At 50.5% G+C, this 14,307-nt stretch overlaps 1 protein-coding gene and 2 non-coding genes across 4 annotated transcripts; all 3 read right to left on the bottom strand.

Moving 5' to 3' along the window:
• Nucleotides 1-1,251: 1,251 nt before the first annotated feature.
• Nucleotides 1,252-12,150, bottom strand: DKC1 (dyskerin pseudouridine synthase 1). 2 transcript variants are annotated; one of them, XM_028482574.2, is made up of 16 exons: nt 12,056-12,150; nt 11,334-11,401; nt 10,826-10,912; nt 9,539-9,630; nt 9,162-9,346; nt 8,502-8,566; nt 8,069-8,195; nt 7,712-7,842; nt 7,155-7,298; nt 5,297-5,417; nt 4,367-4,485; nt 3,637-3,740; nt 3,210-3,273; nt 2,400-2,528; nt 1,969-2,062; nt 1,252-1,533 (listed from the first exon to the last, which is right to left on the bottom strand). In XM_028482574.2, exons 1-15 carry the CDS (start codon nt 12,069-12,071, stop codon nt 1,997-1,999), a joined length of 1,518 nt encoding a protein of 505 aa, XP_028338375.1. In that variant the 5' UTR covers nt 12,072-12,150; the 3' UTR covers nt 1,252-1,533; nt 1,969-1,996. The 2 variants fall into 2 exon arrangements, with proteins under 2 accessions (XP_028338375.1, XP_023972548.1); XM_024116780.3 differs by having other exon boundaries at nt 1,252-2,062.
• LOC112062414 (small nucleolar RNA SNORA56) lies at nt 3,308-3,438 on the bottom strand. The gene has a single exon (XR_002890706.1). It is a non-coding gene; the product is annotated as a small nucleolar RNA SNORA56 (small nucleolar RNA).
• LOC112062412 (small nucleolar RNA SNORA36 family) lies at nt 7,478-7,613 on the bottom strand. Its single transcript, XR_002890704.1, has one exon. It is a non-coding gene; the product is annotated as a small nucleolar RNA SNORA36 family (small nucleolar RNA).
• Nucleotides 12,151-14,307: the final 2,157 nt, after the last annotated feature.

Here is a 14,307-nt window from a genome sequence, read left to right as displayed (position 1 = left end):
CTCTCTGGGTTTCCGAACACCTGTGCCCCAGGCCTCTGGGAGCAGCTGCTGGAGGACGGTACCAACACCAGACGCCTCTGCTGGGTTCACAAGTCTCCCTCAGGCTTGTGACGACCTTAAGCCTAGAGGTCAGTCAGGCTAAAAGCCTACGTGCACGTGGCTGGTGCCTGTGTGCTGGGCCGGCCATGTGCATGTGAACACACACGTGCGTGTAACATATAAAAACAAACACTGTGGGAGCAAAGGTGTAAGGGGACCATCCAGTTTCTGCTCCAGTGGGGAGAGTGCTCCGAAGTCCTTTGCTTCCACTTGCATTGGCCTTGGTTTTGACATGCCTCCCAGATCGATCTTTCCTCCTAATAATAACCACTCCTTTCATAGCTTTCTCTTCTGTTCTCGACGTGGTTTTCAGAGCACCCAGACTTGCTGCCCAGATTTAAACTAACGTGTCCAGAACGAAATACTCTGCTCCCTTGTTCACACAGCTGAGAGTCACATTAGCCCCAAAGAACCAAGATGCAGCTGTGCCCTCAAAAGTCACAGCGCAGGTCTCTCTCCTGAAGCTAGCGCCCACGTAGACAAGCACCCCAGAGCATCTTACCCCAGATGGGAACCCACCGCGGACACACACTGAACTTGCCGGAGGCGTACCTCCTGGCACATCTAGGGCCCAGGTGTGCAACTCGCACTCAGGGTCCCGGGCAGCAGAGGCCGTGACAAGCCAGCAGTGCGGCACTTCCCCACAGACCGCTCTAGACCTCTCACCAAGGCCTTCAGAGTCCTAAACACCCTCCACCACTGCGCCCTCTCTCGTCACCCACCCGGCCTCCAGCACAAGCAAAAGCCTCGGTGGCTCCCGTCCGTCGAGTCTGCGCCCAGATGTGTCTGCAGATACTTGAGGGCTGTCAAGAGACGCGGGCACTGGCACCTCCTGCCCTGCACACCCACCCCGTAATACTGAGAACCTTTCGCCTCTCAAGTAGTTGGAATTCACTTAATTTGTGATGAGTCCCCTCTTATCTCGTCAGTGTCTTGATGAAGATTCCAGAGTATGTGATCTCATGCCAGACGACAGGCCCGAAGGGAAATGTTACAAGACACAGAACCAGAGAAAGAAAAGTAACCAAACATAAAGGAAAAGCATCAAACTTCAACTAGGACATAAAGGTCCCTACGTTTTTAATCAAAATATATTTTCTGTCCTCCTAGTTTGAGACCAACAATTAGAAAATCCAACAGGAATACTTTAAAAATTTCATAAGTAAACTTTAATAAGTAAAAATGACAACCTTCTCCCAGCAATGAAACTAACTGAGGATTAAAACAAAGAATGGAGATACAGTTTTGGGGGGGATCCTCTCACAAACAGCCAAATGGATCTAGGTGCCTGAAGTGGTGCCTATATACACAAGCGGTGAAGAAGTGACTGGAAATAACTCACAAGATGGAACGACAGAGCCCTTGGCCAGGCCTCCGTCTAGAAGGGAAATACGGGGTGACACAGGAGACTGACACGAGAGTCCTCACAGGACACTGGAAAAAAGATTACCCCTCAATAACATGGTTCAGTTACATTTTTTTTTTACTTGCCCTATACCATTTTGCTGAGCAGACTTTTAATTTTTATAAACTTTTGTGACGAGGGAAGGGGGAAGCAAACTAGGAGAGGCCCATGATGTTAAAACGGCCCCCAGGAAGCAGCTGCGGATGCTCACTGGGCAGTGCTGGGTCTGAAGGGGAGACACTCCAACTCTCTTGGGCAGAGAAGCGGGTGGCGCCGAACCCGCCCCCTTCACCGGTGTCCTTAAAACAGGACAAGATGGGATGACCGCGCCAGGGCATGTCAGCAAGGTCGCAGCAGCTGCTCCAACGTGCCGGACCCTCCGCCCTTTCCGGGATCTCGGGTTCATTCCCTCAAGAACAAACGTACTTATGTTTTCTCAATAAGGCTTTAATTCCTCCTCCCACCTGGACACAGTGCTTCAAGTGGCGTCCACTACGCAGAGAAGATTTCCATTTTTATTTTCTTCTTCTTCTTCTTCTTTTTGGTGGTGTCACTGTCCTGGGGCAAAGAGAAAGCAAGCGTCTGTTAAGCACCGCCACTCTCCCCAAAGGAAATCAGGGAAGTTCCACACGGTCAACTAGGCCTTTTCAGGATCCATAAGGGTTTCCTGCGATACGCGTTTTCCATGGACGCCCCAGCATTCAGCTCCCCCAGCTATGCACCCTCCCCACCCACCAGCAACACAACCCTAACTCTGAGGCGTTACTATAAAAAGCTGGGCCCGTCTCCGTCCTTTCCACAGGGCAGCTCCCCGAGTAACCAAGCCGGCACCAGCGGGCAGTTCCTTCCCCTCAGGGACAAAGCGAGCCCCGGGCCTGGGCGTGTTGGTACACACCCCATCTCCCGGCTGCTCCACACTCTGCAGAGCGGCTTTGGCCTTCTTGTCTTTCTTCTTCTTCTTTTCCTTCTTGACCAACTGGGGAGCCACTGGAGAGGTTTCATCACTTTCGCTCTCTCGCTTCCGCTAAGGTGGAGACAATTGGTCAAATGTTAAGATCTTGGGCAAATGTGGATGAGAACGTTTCAGTAAGTCAAAAGGGGAAGAGCCAGCAGAGAAGATGCTGATCGCATCCAACAGGACGTTTTCAAAGACGCCAACAGGGCCTTGTTTACCAAGGGCTCAAAGACCAGGAAGCCAGGGGCACAGCAGGAGCGCCAGGGCAGCAACAGAGGGCCGGGCTGCAAAGGCCACATCGTCACTGAAGCCAAAGGCAGGACCGCACGAGTCCTCCGAGAAGACAGGCAAGCGCGGAGTCCCCGCCCGCGGGCCCCAAGCAGGGCACTCCGTGCCACCCGAGGTGCAGGCGAGCCAGCCTGCAGTCTAACACCAGCAGCCGCCAGCCCCCGAGCCGAGCGGCCACAGCGCGCTTCCCGCGGATGGCCCCGACACCGAGCTGGCGCCGTCCGGAGGGGTCTGTCCGGCCCCGAGTGTCACAGCCTCTATTTCAACACACCTGTGCCACCCCTTGACCCAACTCTGTTCCGGGGTCGTGGCCTCAGCTGAGCCCACCCCCCTGCCAGTAGAAACGACAGGGAACACGAACTGGAGCCTGCAGAGCCCGAGGGGGGCAGGAGGGCCCACCCCGCTGAGCCAGCACGTGTGGCTGGACGGCACACGGCGAAGCCCTCAGAGCACGCCACTCACCTTTGGGGCTTTGACTGCTTCGGCAACTACCTGGGGGGCTTTGACGTCTTTCCTGGCAGAATCGCTGAAAGAGGAGCGACAGGTGAGAACCGTTCCCAGCAGATCTGGCAAGTCTCTAAGGCCACCATCAACATCCTGACGCCGGACAGAACAGCTCACCACTTGCTGTCGCAGACTGACTCCGGCTGGAGTGCCACGAGCCAGACTAGAAAGGGTTAACTGTCTGTCGTGCTGCCCAACGCCCTAACCGGCCACTCCACACGCCCCAAGGCCAGTCCCCTCCGTCCTACACGTTTCCCCCAAACTCAATCCACCCCCTTCCCACGTCCGGGCTCCCCGCCTTGCCCTCCTCCCCTGCGTCGCTATAGCACCGCAGCCAGCATGCCCTCCTGCCCACCCACACGGCTGGGAAACAGCCCGCCCTCACCTGTAGTCCACGTACTCCTGTGTCCAGGCGGCAGGCGTGCTGTCCGTGGGCTTGCCGTGCTTGTCCAAAAGGCCCTGCTTGATCATCAGCCTCTTCTGACTTGCCTGGTGGACCGTCAGGGTTTCAACGTTAGAACAGCGTCAACACGTAAAGCAGGTACCATGACCACACACACACACAGCAAATAAAGCGCCCCCCTTGGGTGTTCTCAGCAGAGCGCTCCAAACTCACCCTCCCTCTGATAGGAGCAAACATGGGACTTACCAAAGGTTGCAAACCTTTCTGTACCAGTGGGAGCCTCTGCAGCCTCATTTTGACCACAGGGCCTTTGCACATGCTATTCCAGCGGCCCTGGACTCTTCCCTCCCCGCTTCACCTCAACATCGAACACTACGTACCTCACACTGGCGTGGCTCAAGATCCCTCACCCCGACTCCCCGACCAGGCCAAAGCCTTCATCGTGGACTCTTGAGGTGCCAGGCACCTCTCCACACCCCTTCGTAAGACCCTCACCACGCCACTGTGCAATCTGAGCACTGCCCATCTACTTTCCCCCTTAGACTGAAATCTCTAAGGTCTGAGACAGGCCCGTTTCTACTTACCATTGACTCCCCAGAGCCCAGCACGAGGCAAGGACGTGGCAGTGGACACACACTGGGAGCTGCCCGAGCGAGTATTCCACAAGGCAAAACAGAATAAGGCAGCAGGGCACACGCCCAGTACCACTTACTTTTGGACCTAAACCCCACTTCCGAGGGTAAGTGTCTCTCTCCATGATCACTCTCTTGATCTTGGCTACGATACCATGGTCACAGGTGGAGATCACTGCCGTGGTCATTAACGCAATAGCTGCAGGCATTGGAAAGAGATAAAAGAAGGATTTGAAGGGGAAAGACTTGATAATCAATGAGCCTGAATGCCACTGTTTTATACAACTTTTAAAAACCTATTTAAAAGTCTAAGCTCTCCTGCCTTGAGGTTTCCTTTGCTGAGGGTTGCATATGGAGAAAATCCACCATTACGGGAAGAAAGGCTGTGAAATCACGTTACTTATCGAATTCAAAAAATACTGACACTAATCACATTCATAAACATCATTGCTTCCTAGGTCCTCAGAAGGGACCTCTTAGTAAGTATATCAGAGCTTTAACCTGTGTAATTTGCACAAGCACTAAAGCATGTCATCAGGATTCCTTTTCAGCTGTGAGCAAGCAGCCAGAGGGGAAGGGACACCTCAATAAGGAACCCCAAAGGCACGTGTGTCGTGCCTGGAGCTCAAGCCACACATAGGGACAATCCAACAGTAGCTAAACTTTCACAAGGTAGTGCTGCAAGCAGACAAAGAGTGGACTGAAGGCTCTTTAATTACCACAGCCATTCGCCCCCCGCCCCTTCACTGATGATCTCCTCTCTTTTCACTGCAGAGCCAAAGAGAGCCAAACCGCCGAGACACAGCTCCTAACAGAGGCCAGTGGGACAAGAGGAAACCCCACTTACCTCCTTGCATGCCTGTCTGACATGGCCCTTTGCTGTGACCACCCCGACAGACCCCAAGTAACACAGTGATCAGATCAACCCAAGGGGCCAGGCCTCGGGGAACCCCTCTTAGTGAGCCTGGCCGTGATGGCGCAGGAGGGACGAGGGCACCTTCACCTCTTACCCATACAGATGGCTTCCCCTTTGGTGGTGATGACCACAATCTCCTGATTGACTTCGATGCCGTCCTCGTATCGGAGGACACCCGGGAGCATGATCTTCGCCCCGTAGCAGATCGCGTTCACCTGCAGGGATGGTGTCCGTGGTGAGCGCCCCGGCCCCAGGCAGCCACCGCCCTCCACCCCACCCCCACCTGTGACAGAGGACGAACGACACCCACAGCCACTGGCCGCAATCTAGCTTATGAAGGGACTCAGGGTCACGGCAACCACCCACCACGGGCCAGGCGCTTCACGCATGTCGACTCAGAAATGTTAGCGGGGACCGTAAATAGCTACTCCTACCCACGGCACTTAGAGCCGCTTGCATATTCAACCAAAACCCAGCTCTTTAATTGCTCTTCTCTATTCCTCTAATCATTAAGGGAAAGACCCCTGACAGAGCTGGGAGGTGTATCACATTTACTGGGAAAACTGGATAATAACAGGTTCCCAAAGTTAACTCACAAGCAAGACTGCCAAGGCCAACTCTCCCCGAGTTCAACAGCACTCCACGCATCCAACCCGCCTTGTGCCACCTTGTCTTCACTCACCATATTCCATCCTCCCTTGAAATTCACCCAGAAGCGACCAGTTTGACCCCAGCACAACGGGGGAATCACATTTATGTTGGTCTGTTTTATGTGATTAAGTTTTTTCAGTCGCTACAGGGGCATGTTTTGGCATGCCTCATCGGTTTTTCTGTCTCTTATTACAAACTATAACATCTATACAGTCATCAAACATCTATATAATTTAAGATCTGAATATGAATGAGCAAGCTCAAATTATTAAATATATACAAACATTTATAGCTTTAAAAGTTAGAAAAAATTTTTAGTGCTACTTGTTTAACAATAATGGATTATGCACTAGGCCACAAAGCATCTTAACTTACAGAAGGCCACATTCTCTGACCCTAATACCATTAAAAAATAAGGCTATTTACAATTCTGGACTACTCAACCTTGAATAACTACTAAAGCAAAAACCCAAAGCAACACAAATAATTGCAGATTTCATCATTAAGATTACTCTCCCTAAGGTTATTTAGTAAGTATACTAAGAAAAAAAGCTTGATAATCTCTGTGACGTTTAGGTTTTATGGCCTCAAACTAGGTTTTATTTAAACAAAAACAAAGCCTTTAATGGAGAACTAACTTATCGTATCTCTGACACTCTCTAGTCTCAACCTTTTATCCCCATCAAAACAACCTCTTCTAGCAATAATTTAAATAAACCAAGGTGTCTTAGGCACGTGCAGACCTACCACTGATATAGTCTATTGCTTGAACCAAGTTACTTACTTTTAAAGTATTTGCCTTATTTCAAAATGAAATTAGTCCTAGCATTAAACTTCTACTTTAATTTATATTTGTTTTTGATTTAATAAAAAGTTATTCATAACTGCTTCCATTAACAAAAAACGAATGAATCCAGTGTCCAATCTACGAAACCAGAAAATAAACCAAAGGAAAATAATAGTTCCAAGTTCACAAAGCCCTATTTCACCTCTGTATATTTTTGTTTGTTTGTTTGTTTGTTTTTGCGGTACGCGGGCCTCTCACCGCTGTGGCCTCTCCCATTGCGGAGCGCAGGCTCCAGACGCGCAGGCTCAGCGGCCATGGCTCCCGGGCCCAACCGCTCCGCGGCACGTGGGATCTTCCCGGACCGGGGCACGAACCCGTGTCCCCTGCATCGGCAGGCGGACTCCCAACCCCTGCGCCACCAGGGAAGCCCTCATCTCTTTAAATAGAATGAAGTGTTCAGGACACGGACCGTATCTCATCTCTCGAGGTCACATTTTGTCCAAAGAGAACTTACTGCACTGTCTTTCATGACCAGCCGTTTATGACATGTCAACAGCTTTTCCAAAGGGTAGACAACTCGCCGCAGGTAACTCTCATCCTTGTGGTTGTCATACAGCCACTGGGCATCCATCACATCGTGCATCGTCACCATGTGGTCCTGGAAAGTAGCCACATATGAAAATTACCCGAGTGCCATTGTATCCCCAACAGGCAAAAGGACCTCACACTTGCCAACACGGAATGAATTTAGTCCCGTTGGCTAGTCCAAGCTCATTAGTCTTTGGTCTCTTCGCAGTCAACTCTTTACCCATCGGTCTATTAAATCTAAGCAGGCATATCTGTAGGCTAGGAGGTAAATGAATAGAGTAATGCTTCCCATCCAATGCCCCCCCCGCCAGCCTGTGTTTCAATGTCCCAAAGTTTAATTAACAGAACAGGGAAGCTGCCCTGAACCGAACTCAACACTTTGGAAACTGCCTTTTTTTGGGTGTGAAGCAGGTGGGGTCCCACCGAGGGCTGAAGACCTAGGTACCAGCCGGCTCTGAAGCTCTTAGCCCCACGATGACGTACCTTTTCACTCATGACTCCGGAACGAACCCGCCGGAGTTCCTGCATCTGACCACCAACTCCCAATAACAAACCAAGGTGTACACACAGCGTCCGGATGTAAGTGCCAGCCTCACAACTCACCCAGAAGATTCCTAAGACACAGGCAAAAGTAGCACATATTTTCCCAAGTAAACACATCCCTGGTTGAGAAACCCAGAGTTATTCCCTATCTGCGCCAGCAAAACCAGAGACAACAGACACAGGCCACGACTATACCACATACTAAAGGCATCTACTTTTAAGAGACTAATTCTCAAGAATTCATTCCTACACACGTGCTCTACGTCGGCTCAGTGCCTCACAGGCCTAAGGACCCACCTAATCTCCTTTCAGGATCATACTCGATCATCTTGCTCTCGTAGATGGTCCGCACTCGGAGCTGCCTCTTTACTGCAGCGATGAGCGGGGGTCGCTGGAATAAGGCACCTGTCAAGGTCTCTAGGGCCTGAGAATAAAGCACAAACCAAAACAAAGATTCACTGCACGGACTCTCAAATAAGATCAAAGGGCAGATTTGGGGAGTTTAAGGGCACGCTTGAAACACAAAACGTCTCTTTCAATCATTTAGGATCTAAAAGGGCCTTTCAATGTTTGATTCTTTCTTCAACTACACAGGGATGGCTCAGTGCTGAGCAGAAACCTCTCCTCAGAAGGGACATGACCAGGTTGGCCACGGCAGCCCACTGAAAAGGGCAAGGGCCTCAGAGACCCCAGTTGCTAACAGGCGCCTTCCCTACAATTACAGACTTACCCTAGAAAGCTGAGTCCCCCCTTCGATAGCATTGTGCAGCCGGACAATTCCCACATACTCTTTGCCTGTAAAATGACAAAAGAGTAGTCAGGTGTGGCCGCTGAGTTTTCTGTATTTTCTGTATGCTTGTATCACTCCCACCTTGTACAGCCAGAAAAAGCAGGCAATTTGACCTCCTGCTTCTGTAAAATTTGCATTAAGACAGATTTCACGGTGCAGATGTGGGAAAGGAATGAAGACGCTATCTCATCGAGAGCTCAACTTTCAACGTGCCGACAGGGACAGCCGGAGCGCCCATGGAGAACCTGCCTGGAGATCACCTTCGCAGGTCAAGCAGAATTCTCCCCAATGCCAACGAAGGAGAGGCACTTTAGGCAGAAGCAGCAAGGCGGTTAGGAGCCCGGAGTGACAGGCCTGGAGCTGGGCTCAACGTGCGCACAAAAAGCACCTAGAACTCCAAACAAGGCAGCCCCACCAGGGTCTGGCTGAGGACAGAAGGCACATACACACCAAGAATATCCCTTGCTTGTTTTCTGTTTTTGTTTTATGATTTTACTAATGAAGAAATCATTTCCGAGAGCCAAAATGTAGAAGGGAAAGGAAACACAGAAAGCCTTCCAATCTCAAAGTAGCCCCGTCTTCCCTCTCTCTCCCACGTACCTGCGCTCTGCTGAGATTTCACCAAGCGAGTGGCTCGTTCGATGCACACTATTAAACAACCAGTCACCTTGGGATCCAGGGTACCACTGTGTCCGGTCTTCTCTACCCGGAGTATTCGCCGGATCCAGGCTACCACCTCATGGGAAGAGGGGTTGGAAGGCTTGTCAAGATTAATGAAACCTGTCCTAGAATGGGAACGAAATTACTGTGTCATCGGCTCTGGTCCTCTAATGAAAACTAAATCTGAAGAGTAAAAAAGAAAAGTTTACCATGGGTACAGGACATCATATTTAGGGCAATGCCACCACTACCTCCGTGAATAACCGATGTTGTGAAAAGGACCGAAGTCTGAACAGTGCTGTTCCCAACACGCTTACCTGATATAGTCCCCAATCTCCCTCTTCAGAGGATTTGAACCACAAGGAAGAGGTGTATAATGTGTTGTCCTTACATTTAGCTTATCAAAATTCTAGAAAGCAATGATACAACACAAAACAAACAATAAATCATTAACATGTGGAAAACAAGAGTCAGGACCACCATGAACCATGATATGGTGACACTTCAGGTTCTCGTTTTAGATCTTGCTCCTATATTTGCATTATGTGCTGTGACAGACTGCTAAGCCTCCCCACATGCTGGAAAAATTACCTATATGAGTAAGAATAAGACAAATTTGATCCCTCCTCCAGAAAGACCTCTTGGGGTACTGCAGAACAAACTGGGCTTCGCTGTGCAGGCTTATGAGTAAAATATGGACTAGCCTTGATTTTCTCAGGGACCAAAGGTAGCCAAATGGTCACCTCACACCTGACCAGCCCACGCCTGCCCCAGACGCTCCTACCCCACTTTCCTCACGTCTGCCCCTTCTCACTCTCCTTTCCAGGGCTCCACCACCAGCCTGAAAGAGCTCCCGTCAATGGAAGCCCTTTAGCTTCATCTTGGTACTTTCCACAAGCAGCAATGATTTTTTTACCTGTATCTCCCACCCCTAGATTTTAAGTTCCATGACAGCAGGGACACTGCCAACCTGGTTTACCAGCAGGTAAAAATAGAGAACCAGATGCTGTCTAAATGGCAGACACATCTGGCCAAGCAGAAACTCAACTGTATTGAATTCTATATGCAAATCTCTCTTTTACCTCACATTTAGTGATTTATCCAAACAGTTTGTCAAGGAGTCTTTCAATAAATTTACCTCCTAATCTCGTAGCTGGCGCCCATTATGTCATTTGTGAAACTTGGAATTCAACTCATTACCGAAGTACCCTAGTTAAAACCCAACACGATAGCCAGTAACTTCTGAGAGCAAGTTAACATGCCAGGCACTGGCCTATGCTCTCAAGCATGTTCTACTCCACAAACCAGTACAAGTCTGTAAGGTTAGGCTAAGTACCGAAATTGAGAACTAATCGTTTATAAAATGTGATAGCAGTAGAACACTGTTGTGAAATTTACCTGTATTCTACAAGTGTTGGGTACATTGGAAATGAAGGAGGAAAAAACCCGAACAGACCCTGGTTCTTCATCTCAGACACCTTGACGAACAGTGTTTTAGGCGGCCTCATCTAGCATTTCCTAAGTCCAGGATGCACTCTCAATCAACTGTTTAATACTCAAAAACAATGTAAAAGCCACGCGTTGACCTGATGCGAAACACATACCTTTAGCAACAGGGGCCACTGAGATGTGTCCAACTGAGCCACTTTGGATTCAGGTTTGATGAGAAATTCTTCAGCATGTTGTATTTCCTTCCACAGGACAGAAACACAACCTGTTAGACTTGCCACCTGACTTTGAACAGTTCCACTACTAACTACCACAGAAGTCTATGCCTTTTCCCTGGGACCTCCAAAGGAAAAAGAAATGAACAAAGAACTGAGAGGCGTAAGTGAAGTGCCACCAAGACAGGCACAGCAATTTTAAGAGAAAGAGGGACAGTGGGTCTGATAAGAGAGAACTTCAGGGAGAGCAGATGGTGTGGCCAGCAACATTTAGCAGGGTGCCTGACGGCAAAGACCTAGGTTGGCGGGCGTTGTGTACTTTCTCCACAACGACCACTCAATTACAGCCCATTCCTCCAAAGCCTTGAAAAACAGATCTTTTCTGTAATCTGTCTTCTAAGAAACCTTTCTTTTCAGTCAAAGCAAAGTACAACATATTCGTACTCACTGCTACATCTTCTTCTGGTAAGGATTTCCGCTCCTTTTTCTTCTTATGTTTCTTCGGTAAAATAAATACTTAAAAACACACACACACACACAAGAATTAGGAGTTTTCCCCGAAAATAAAGACAATGAAGTTGAAAACAAGGGTAGGGAGAAAACGGATGCTTGTCTAGGATCACAGGGGAAGCCGCCGCGTGTCAGGCCGAGTGCGCGGGCTGCACGGCGGTATCCCGACAACAGCCGCACGTGTCGCCCTCCATCCCGGCTCACCACGTGGCCGCGCGGGGCTGAAACGCCCACGGCGCTCTGGCCGCGGGCCCGTAAGTTCCGTAAGCGACCTCCCGACGGTCCCCAAGGGCTGGTGGCCCCTAGAACTTTTTTTCGACTTAGCGCTCCGCGCACGCCCGAGCCCCTCGGCCCCTTTGCTTCCCCTCATCGCTGACCGCGGCGTCCTAGATGGCGGCGGCGGCCCGGGCCCTGAGGGGACTGTACCGTCGGCGGGAGGCCCGGGCTGGTGGCGTCACGTCACCGCGGGGGCCTCTCGCTCTCTCGCCCTCACCCGTGGAGCCAAGGCCAACCGACAAGGTCGGCAGGAGGCCCGGCAGCTGGAGCTAGCGGAAAGCTCGGGCCTCGACGTTGTCCCCCCACCCCCGGCTCCCCCAGCCGGAGGACCTGGCCCCGGCCCGCGGCAACCCGCCCGGCCACCCGCGAGAGAACCACCCGCACCTTCCGCGTCCGCCATGTTGCCCCGCTGAGCGTGCGAGCCGCGTGAGCCAGCGCCGAGGAAGCTACCGCGGACTCCCGCCGCCGTCAGGCCGCGCCGCTAGGGCCCGCCCACCTGTGCGCCGCCCCGTGCGTGTCGTGCAGCGGGGCGGGGCGAGGCGGGGCCGGGCTCGCGGGGCAGAGCCCCAAGCGCGCGCGGGACGGCTGCACACTCTCATTGGCGGACGCGGCCCGGGGCGCTGGCGCGTCCGCGCGTGCGCCTTGGGCCTCTCCCCGCCTTCGGCGGCGAGGTCTAGGAGCGCCTGCGCAGCTCGCCGGGGCGGTTCATAGCCTGTGGGCGTGGCCCGGCCGCGGTTCACCTTAGCTGAGGTTTTACCCGGGCGGGGGCACATGGGCATCCGCCTGAGAGCTCCTCGCTTCCTCGCCGACCCTTGAAGGTGGCTGTCGGATCAGTCCCGATGGCAAAACGAAGACGTTGAGGCACATGGAGCTTGCACGTCCTTTGCCGCTTGTAATTCCCATCCAGATAGAGCGGCACTGGCGATAGAAACAAGAGCGCGAGCCACTTGTGGACCTTTAAATTCTCCAGCAGCCACTTGGGAAAACAAAGTACAACGTTAAAAGTTAAATCGATTTTAATAACAAACTTTATTTAACGCAGCGATCCACAATTTTATCATTTCAACATATAAGCAATACACAGCATTGTGAATGGCATATTTTACGCTCTTTTCGTGTTTTTTTTCTGTACCAAGTCTTTCCGGTGTGCGCTTTAGGTTACAGCACAGCTCGATTTCAGCTCCACGACGGGGCTCCATGTGAACTGCTCGACAGTCAAAGCGGGCTCGTGGCTGCGGTACTGAACGGCCAAGCAAGTAGCGGCTCCAGGTTCAAGCCCTCTTCCCTCCTGTAGTAATAATAATAATAATGCTCTAGCTTGATTTTTTATACATAGCCAAAGTCCTCAATATCAACCAATCCACGAGCAGTTAATTACACTCCCCATAATTTTATAATGCTCCGTTGGTATATATTTGGCTAAATTTCAGGTACTCCCTAATTGTTCTCCAACACTCCTCATCTGATCTGTTAGCAAATCCTCTCGGCTTTGCTTTCAAAAGATCCAGAATCTGGTAGTTTTTCACCAGCCTCAATACTGTCACTGGAGTCCGTGTCATCACTATGGCTCTCCTACATTTTTCCACTCGCCTCCTGCACTTCCCCCTCCTTCTGTTTTTTCCAACTATATTGTCTTCTCAACACAGCCCCTGGAAACAGCCATTAAATTGTGAGTCAGGCCATGTCCCTCCTCTGCTCAAAGCCCTTCAATGGCTTCCCATCTATAGTGGGATGAAGACTGGCCCCCCACTTCGGACCTAACCCCTGGACCCTATGAAAACGAACTTACTTGAAAAAAGGGTCTTTGAAGAGGTACTGAAGTTAAGGATCTACAGATGAGGTCATCCTGGATGACTCAGGTGGGCCCCAAATCCAACGACAAGTATCCTTAGAAGAAGGACACAGAAGAGGATAAGACCATGTAAAGATGGCGGCAGAGACTGCAGTGATTTTAGACTTACAGCCTCTAGATCTGTGAGAGAATAAATGCCTGTTGTTTAAAGCTGCCCAGTACAAATGAACCTATTTACAAAAGAGAAATAGAGTCACAGATGTAGAAAACAAACTTATAGTTAAGGGGAGGGGGAGGGGGAGGGGGGAGGGATAAATTGGGAGACTGGGATTGACATATACACACTACCATGTATAAAATAGATAACTAATAAGAAGCTACTGTATAGCACAGGGAACTCTACTCAATACTCTGTAATGACCTATATGAGAATAGAACCTAAAAAAGAGTGGATACATGTATTTGTATAACAGACTCACTTTGCTGTACAGCAGAAACTAACACAACATTGTAAATCAACTACACTCCAAGAAAAATTAATTATAAAAAATAAATGAATTTTTAAAAAGTAAAGCCACCCAGTTTGGAGTAATTTGTTACGGCAACCTGAGCAAACTAATAAACCATCTCACTAAGAGTAAAAGCCAAGGCGCTGGTGACGGCCGTCAGTGTCTGCCACCACTGGCCACACTGCCTCTGGCTGTGAAGACTCCTCCACAGGCAGACACCCTCCTCTTCAGGCTTTTGCACCTGCTCTTCCTTCTGCCTTCAATGGGCCTTGTTTCTTGTATGTCTCTTCACTAGAATGTTAGCCTTATGAAGCCAGGAAAGTCTGGTCTATTTT

The sequence above is a fragment of the Physeter macrocephalus genome, chromosome 21, assembly GCF_002837175.3.
Source record: "Physeter macrocephalus isolate SW-GA chromosome 21, ASM283717v5, whole genome shotgun sequence".
Lineage (NCBI taxonomy): Eukaryota > Metazoa > Chordata > Mammalia > Artiodactyla > Physeteridae > Physeter > Physeter macrocephalus.
The sequence above is the reverse complement of the archived record's forward strand: the minus strand, read 5'-3'. Positions and strand labels throughout refer to the sequence as shown.

Excerpts from the sequence above, each read along its gene's own strand:
- DKC1 (XM_024116780.3), bottom strand. Across the intron at positions 8,567-9,161 it reads GAAATCTCAGCAGAGCGCAG|GCAAAGAGTATGTGGGAATT; the intron begins GTACGTGGGAGA and ends GTCATTTTACAG. Across the intron at positions 2,063-2,399 it reads TGGAGCAGCCGGGAGATGGG|GACAGTGACACCACCAAAAA; the intron begins GTGTGTACCAAC and ends TCTTTGCCCCAG.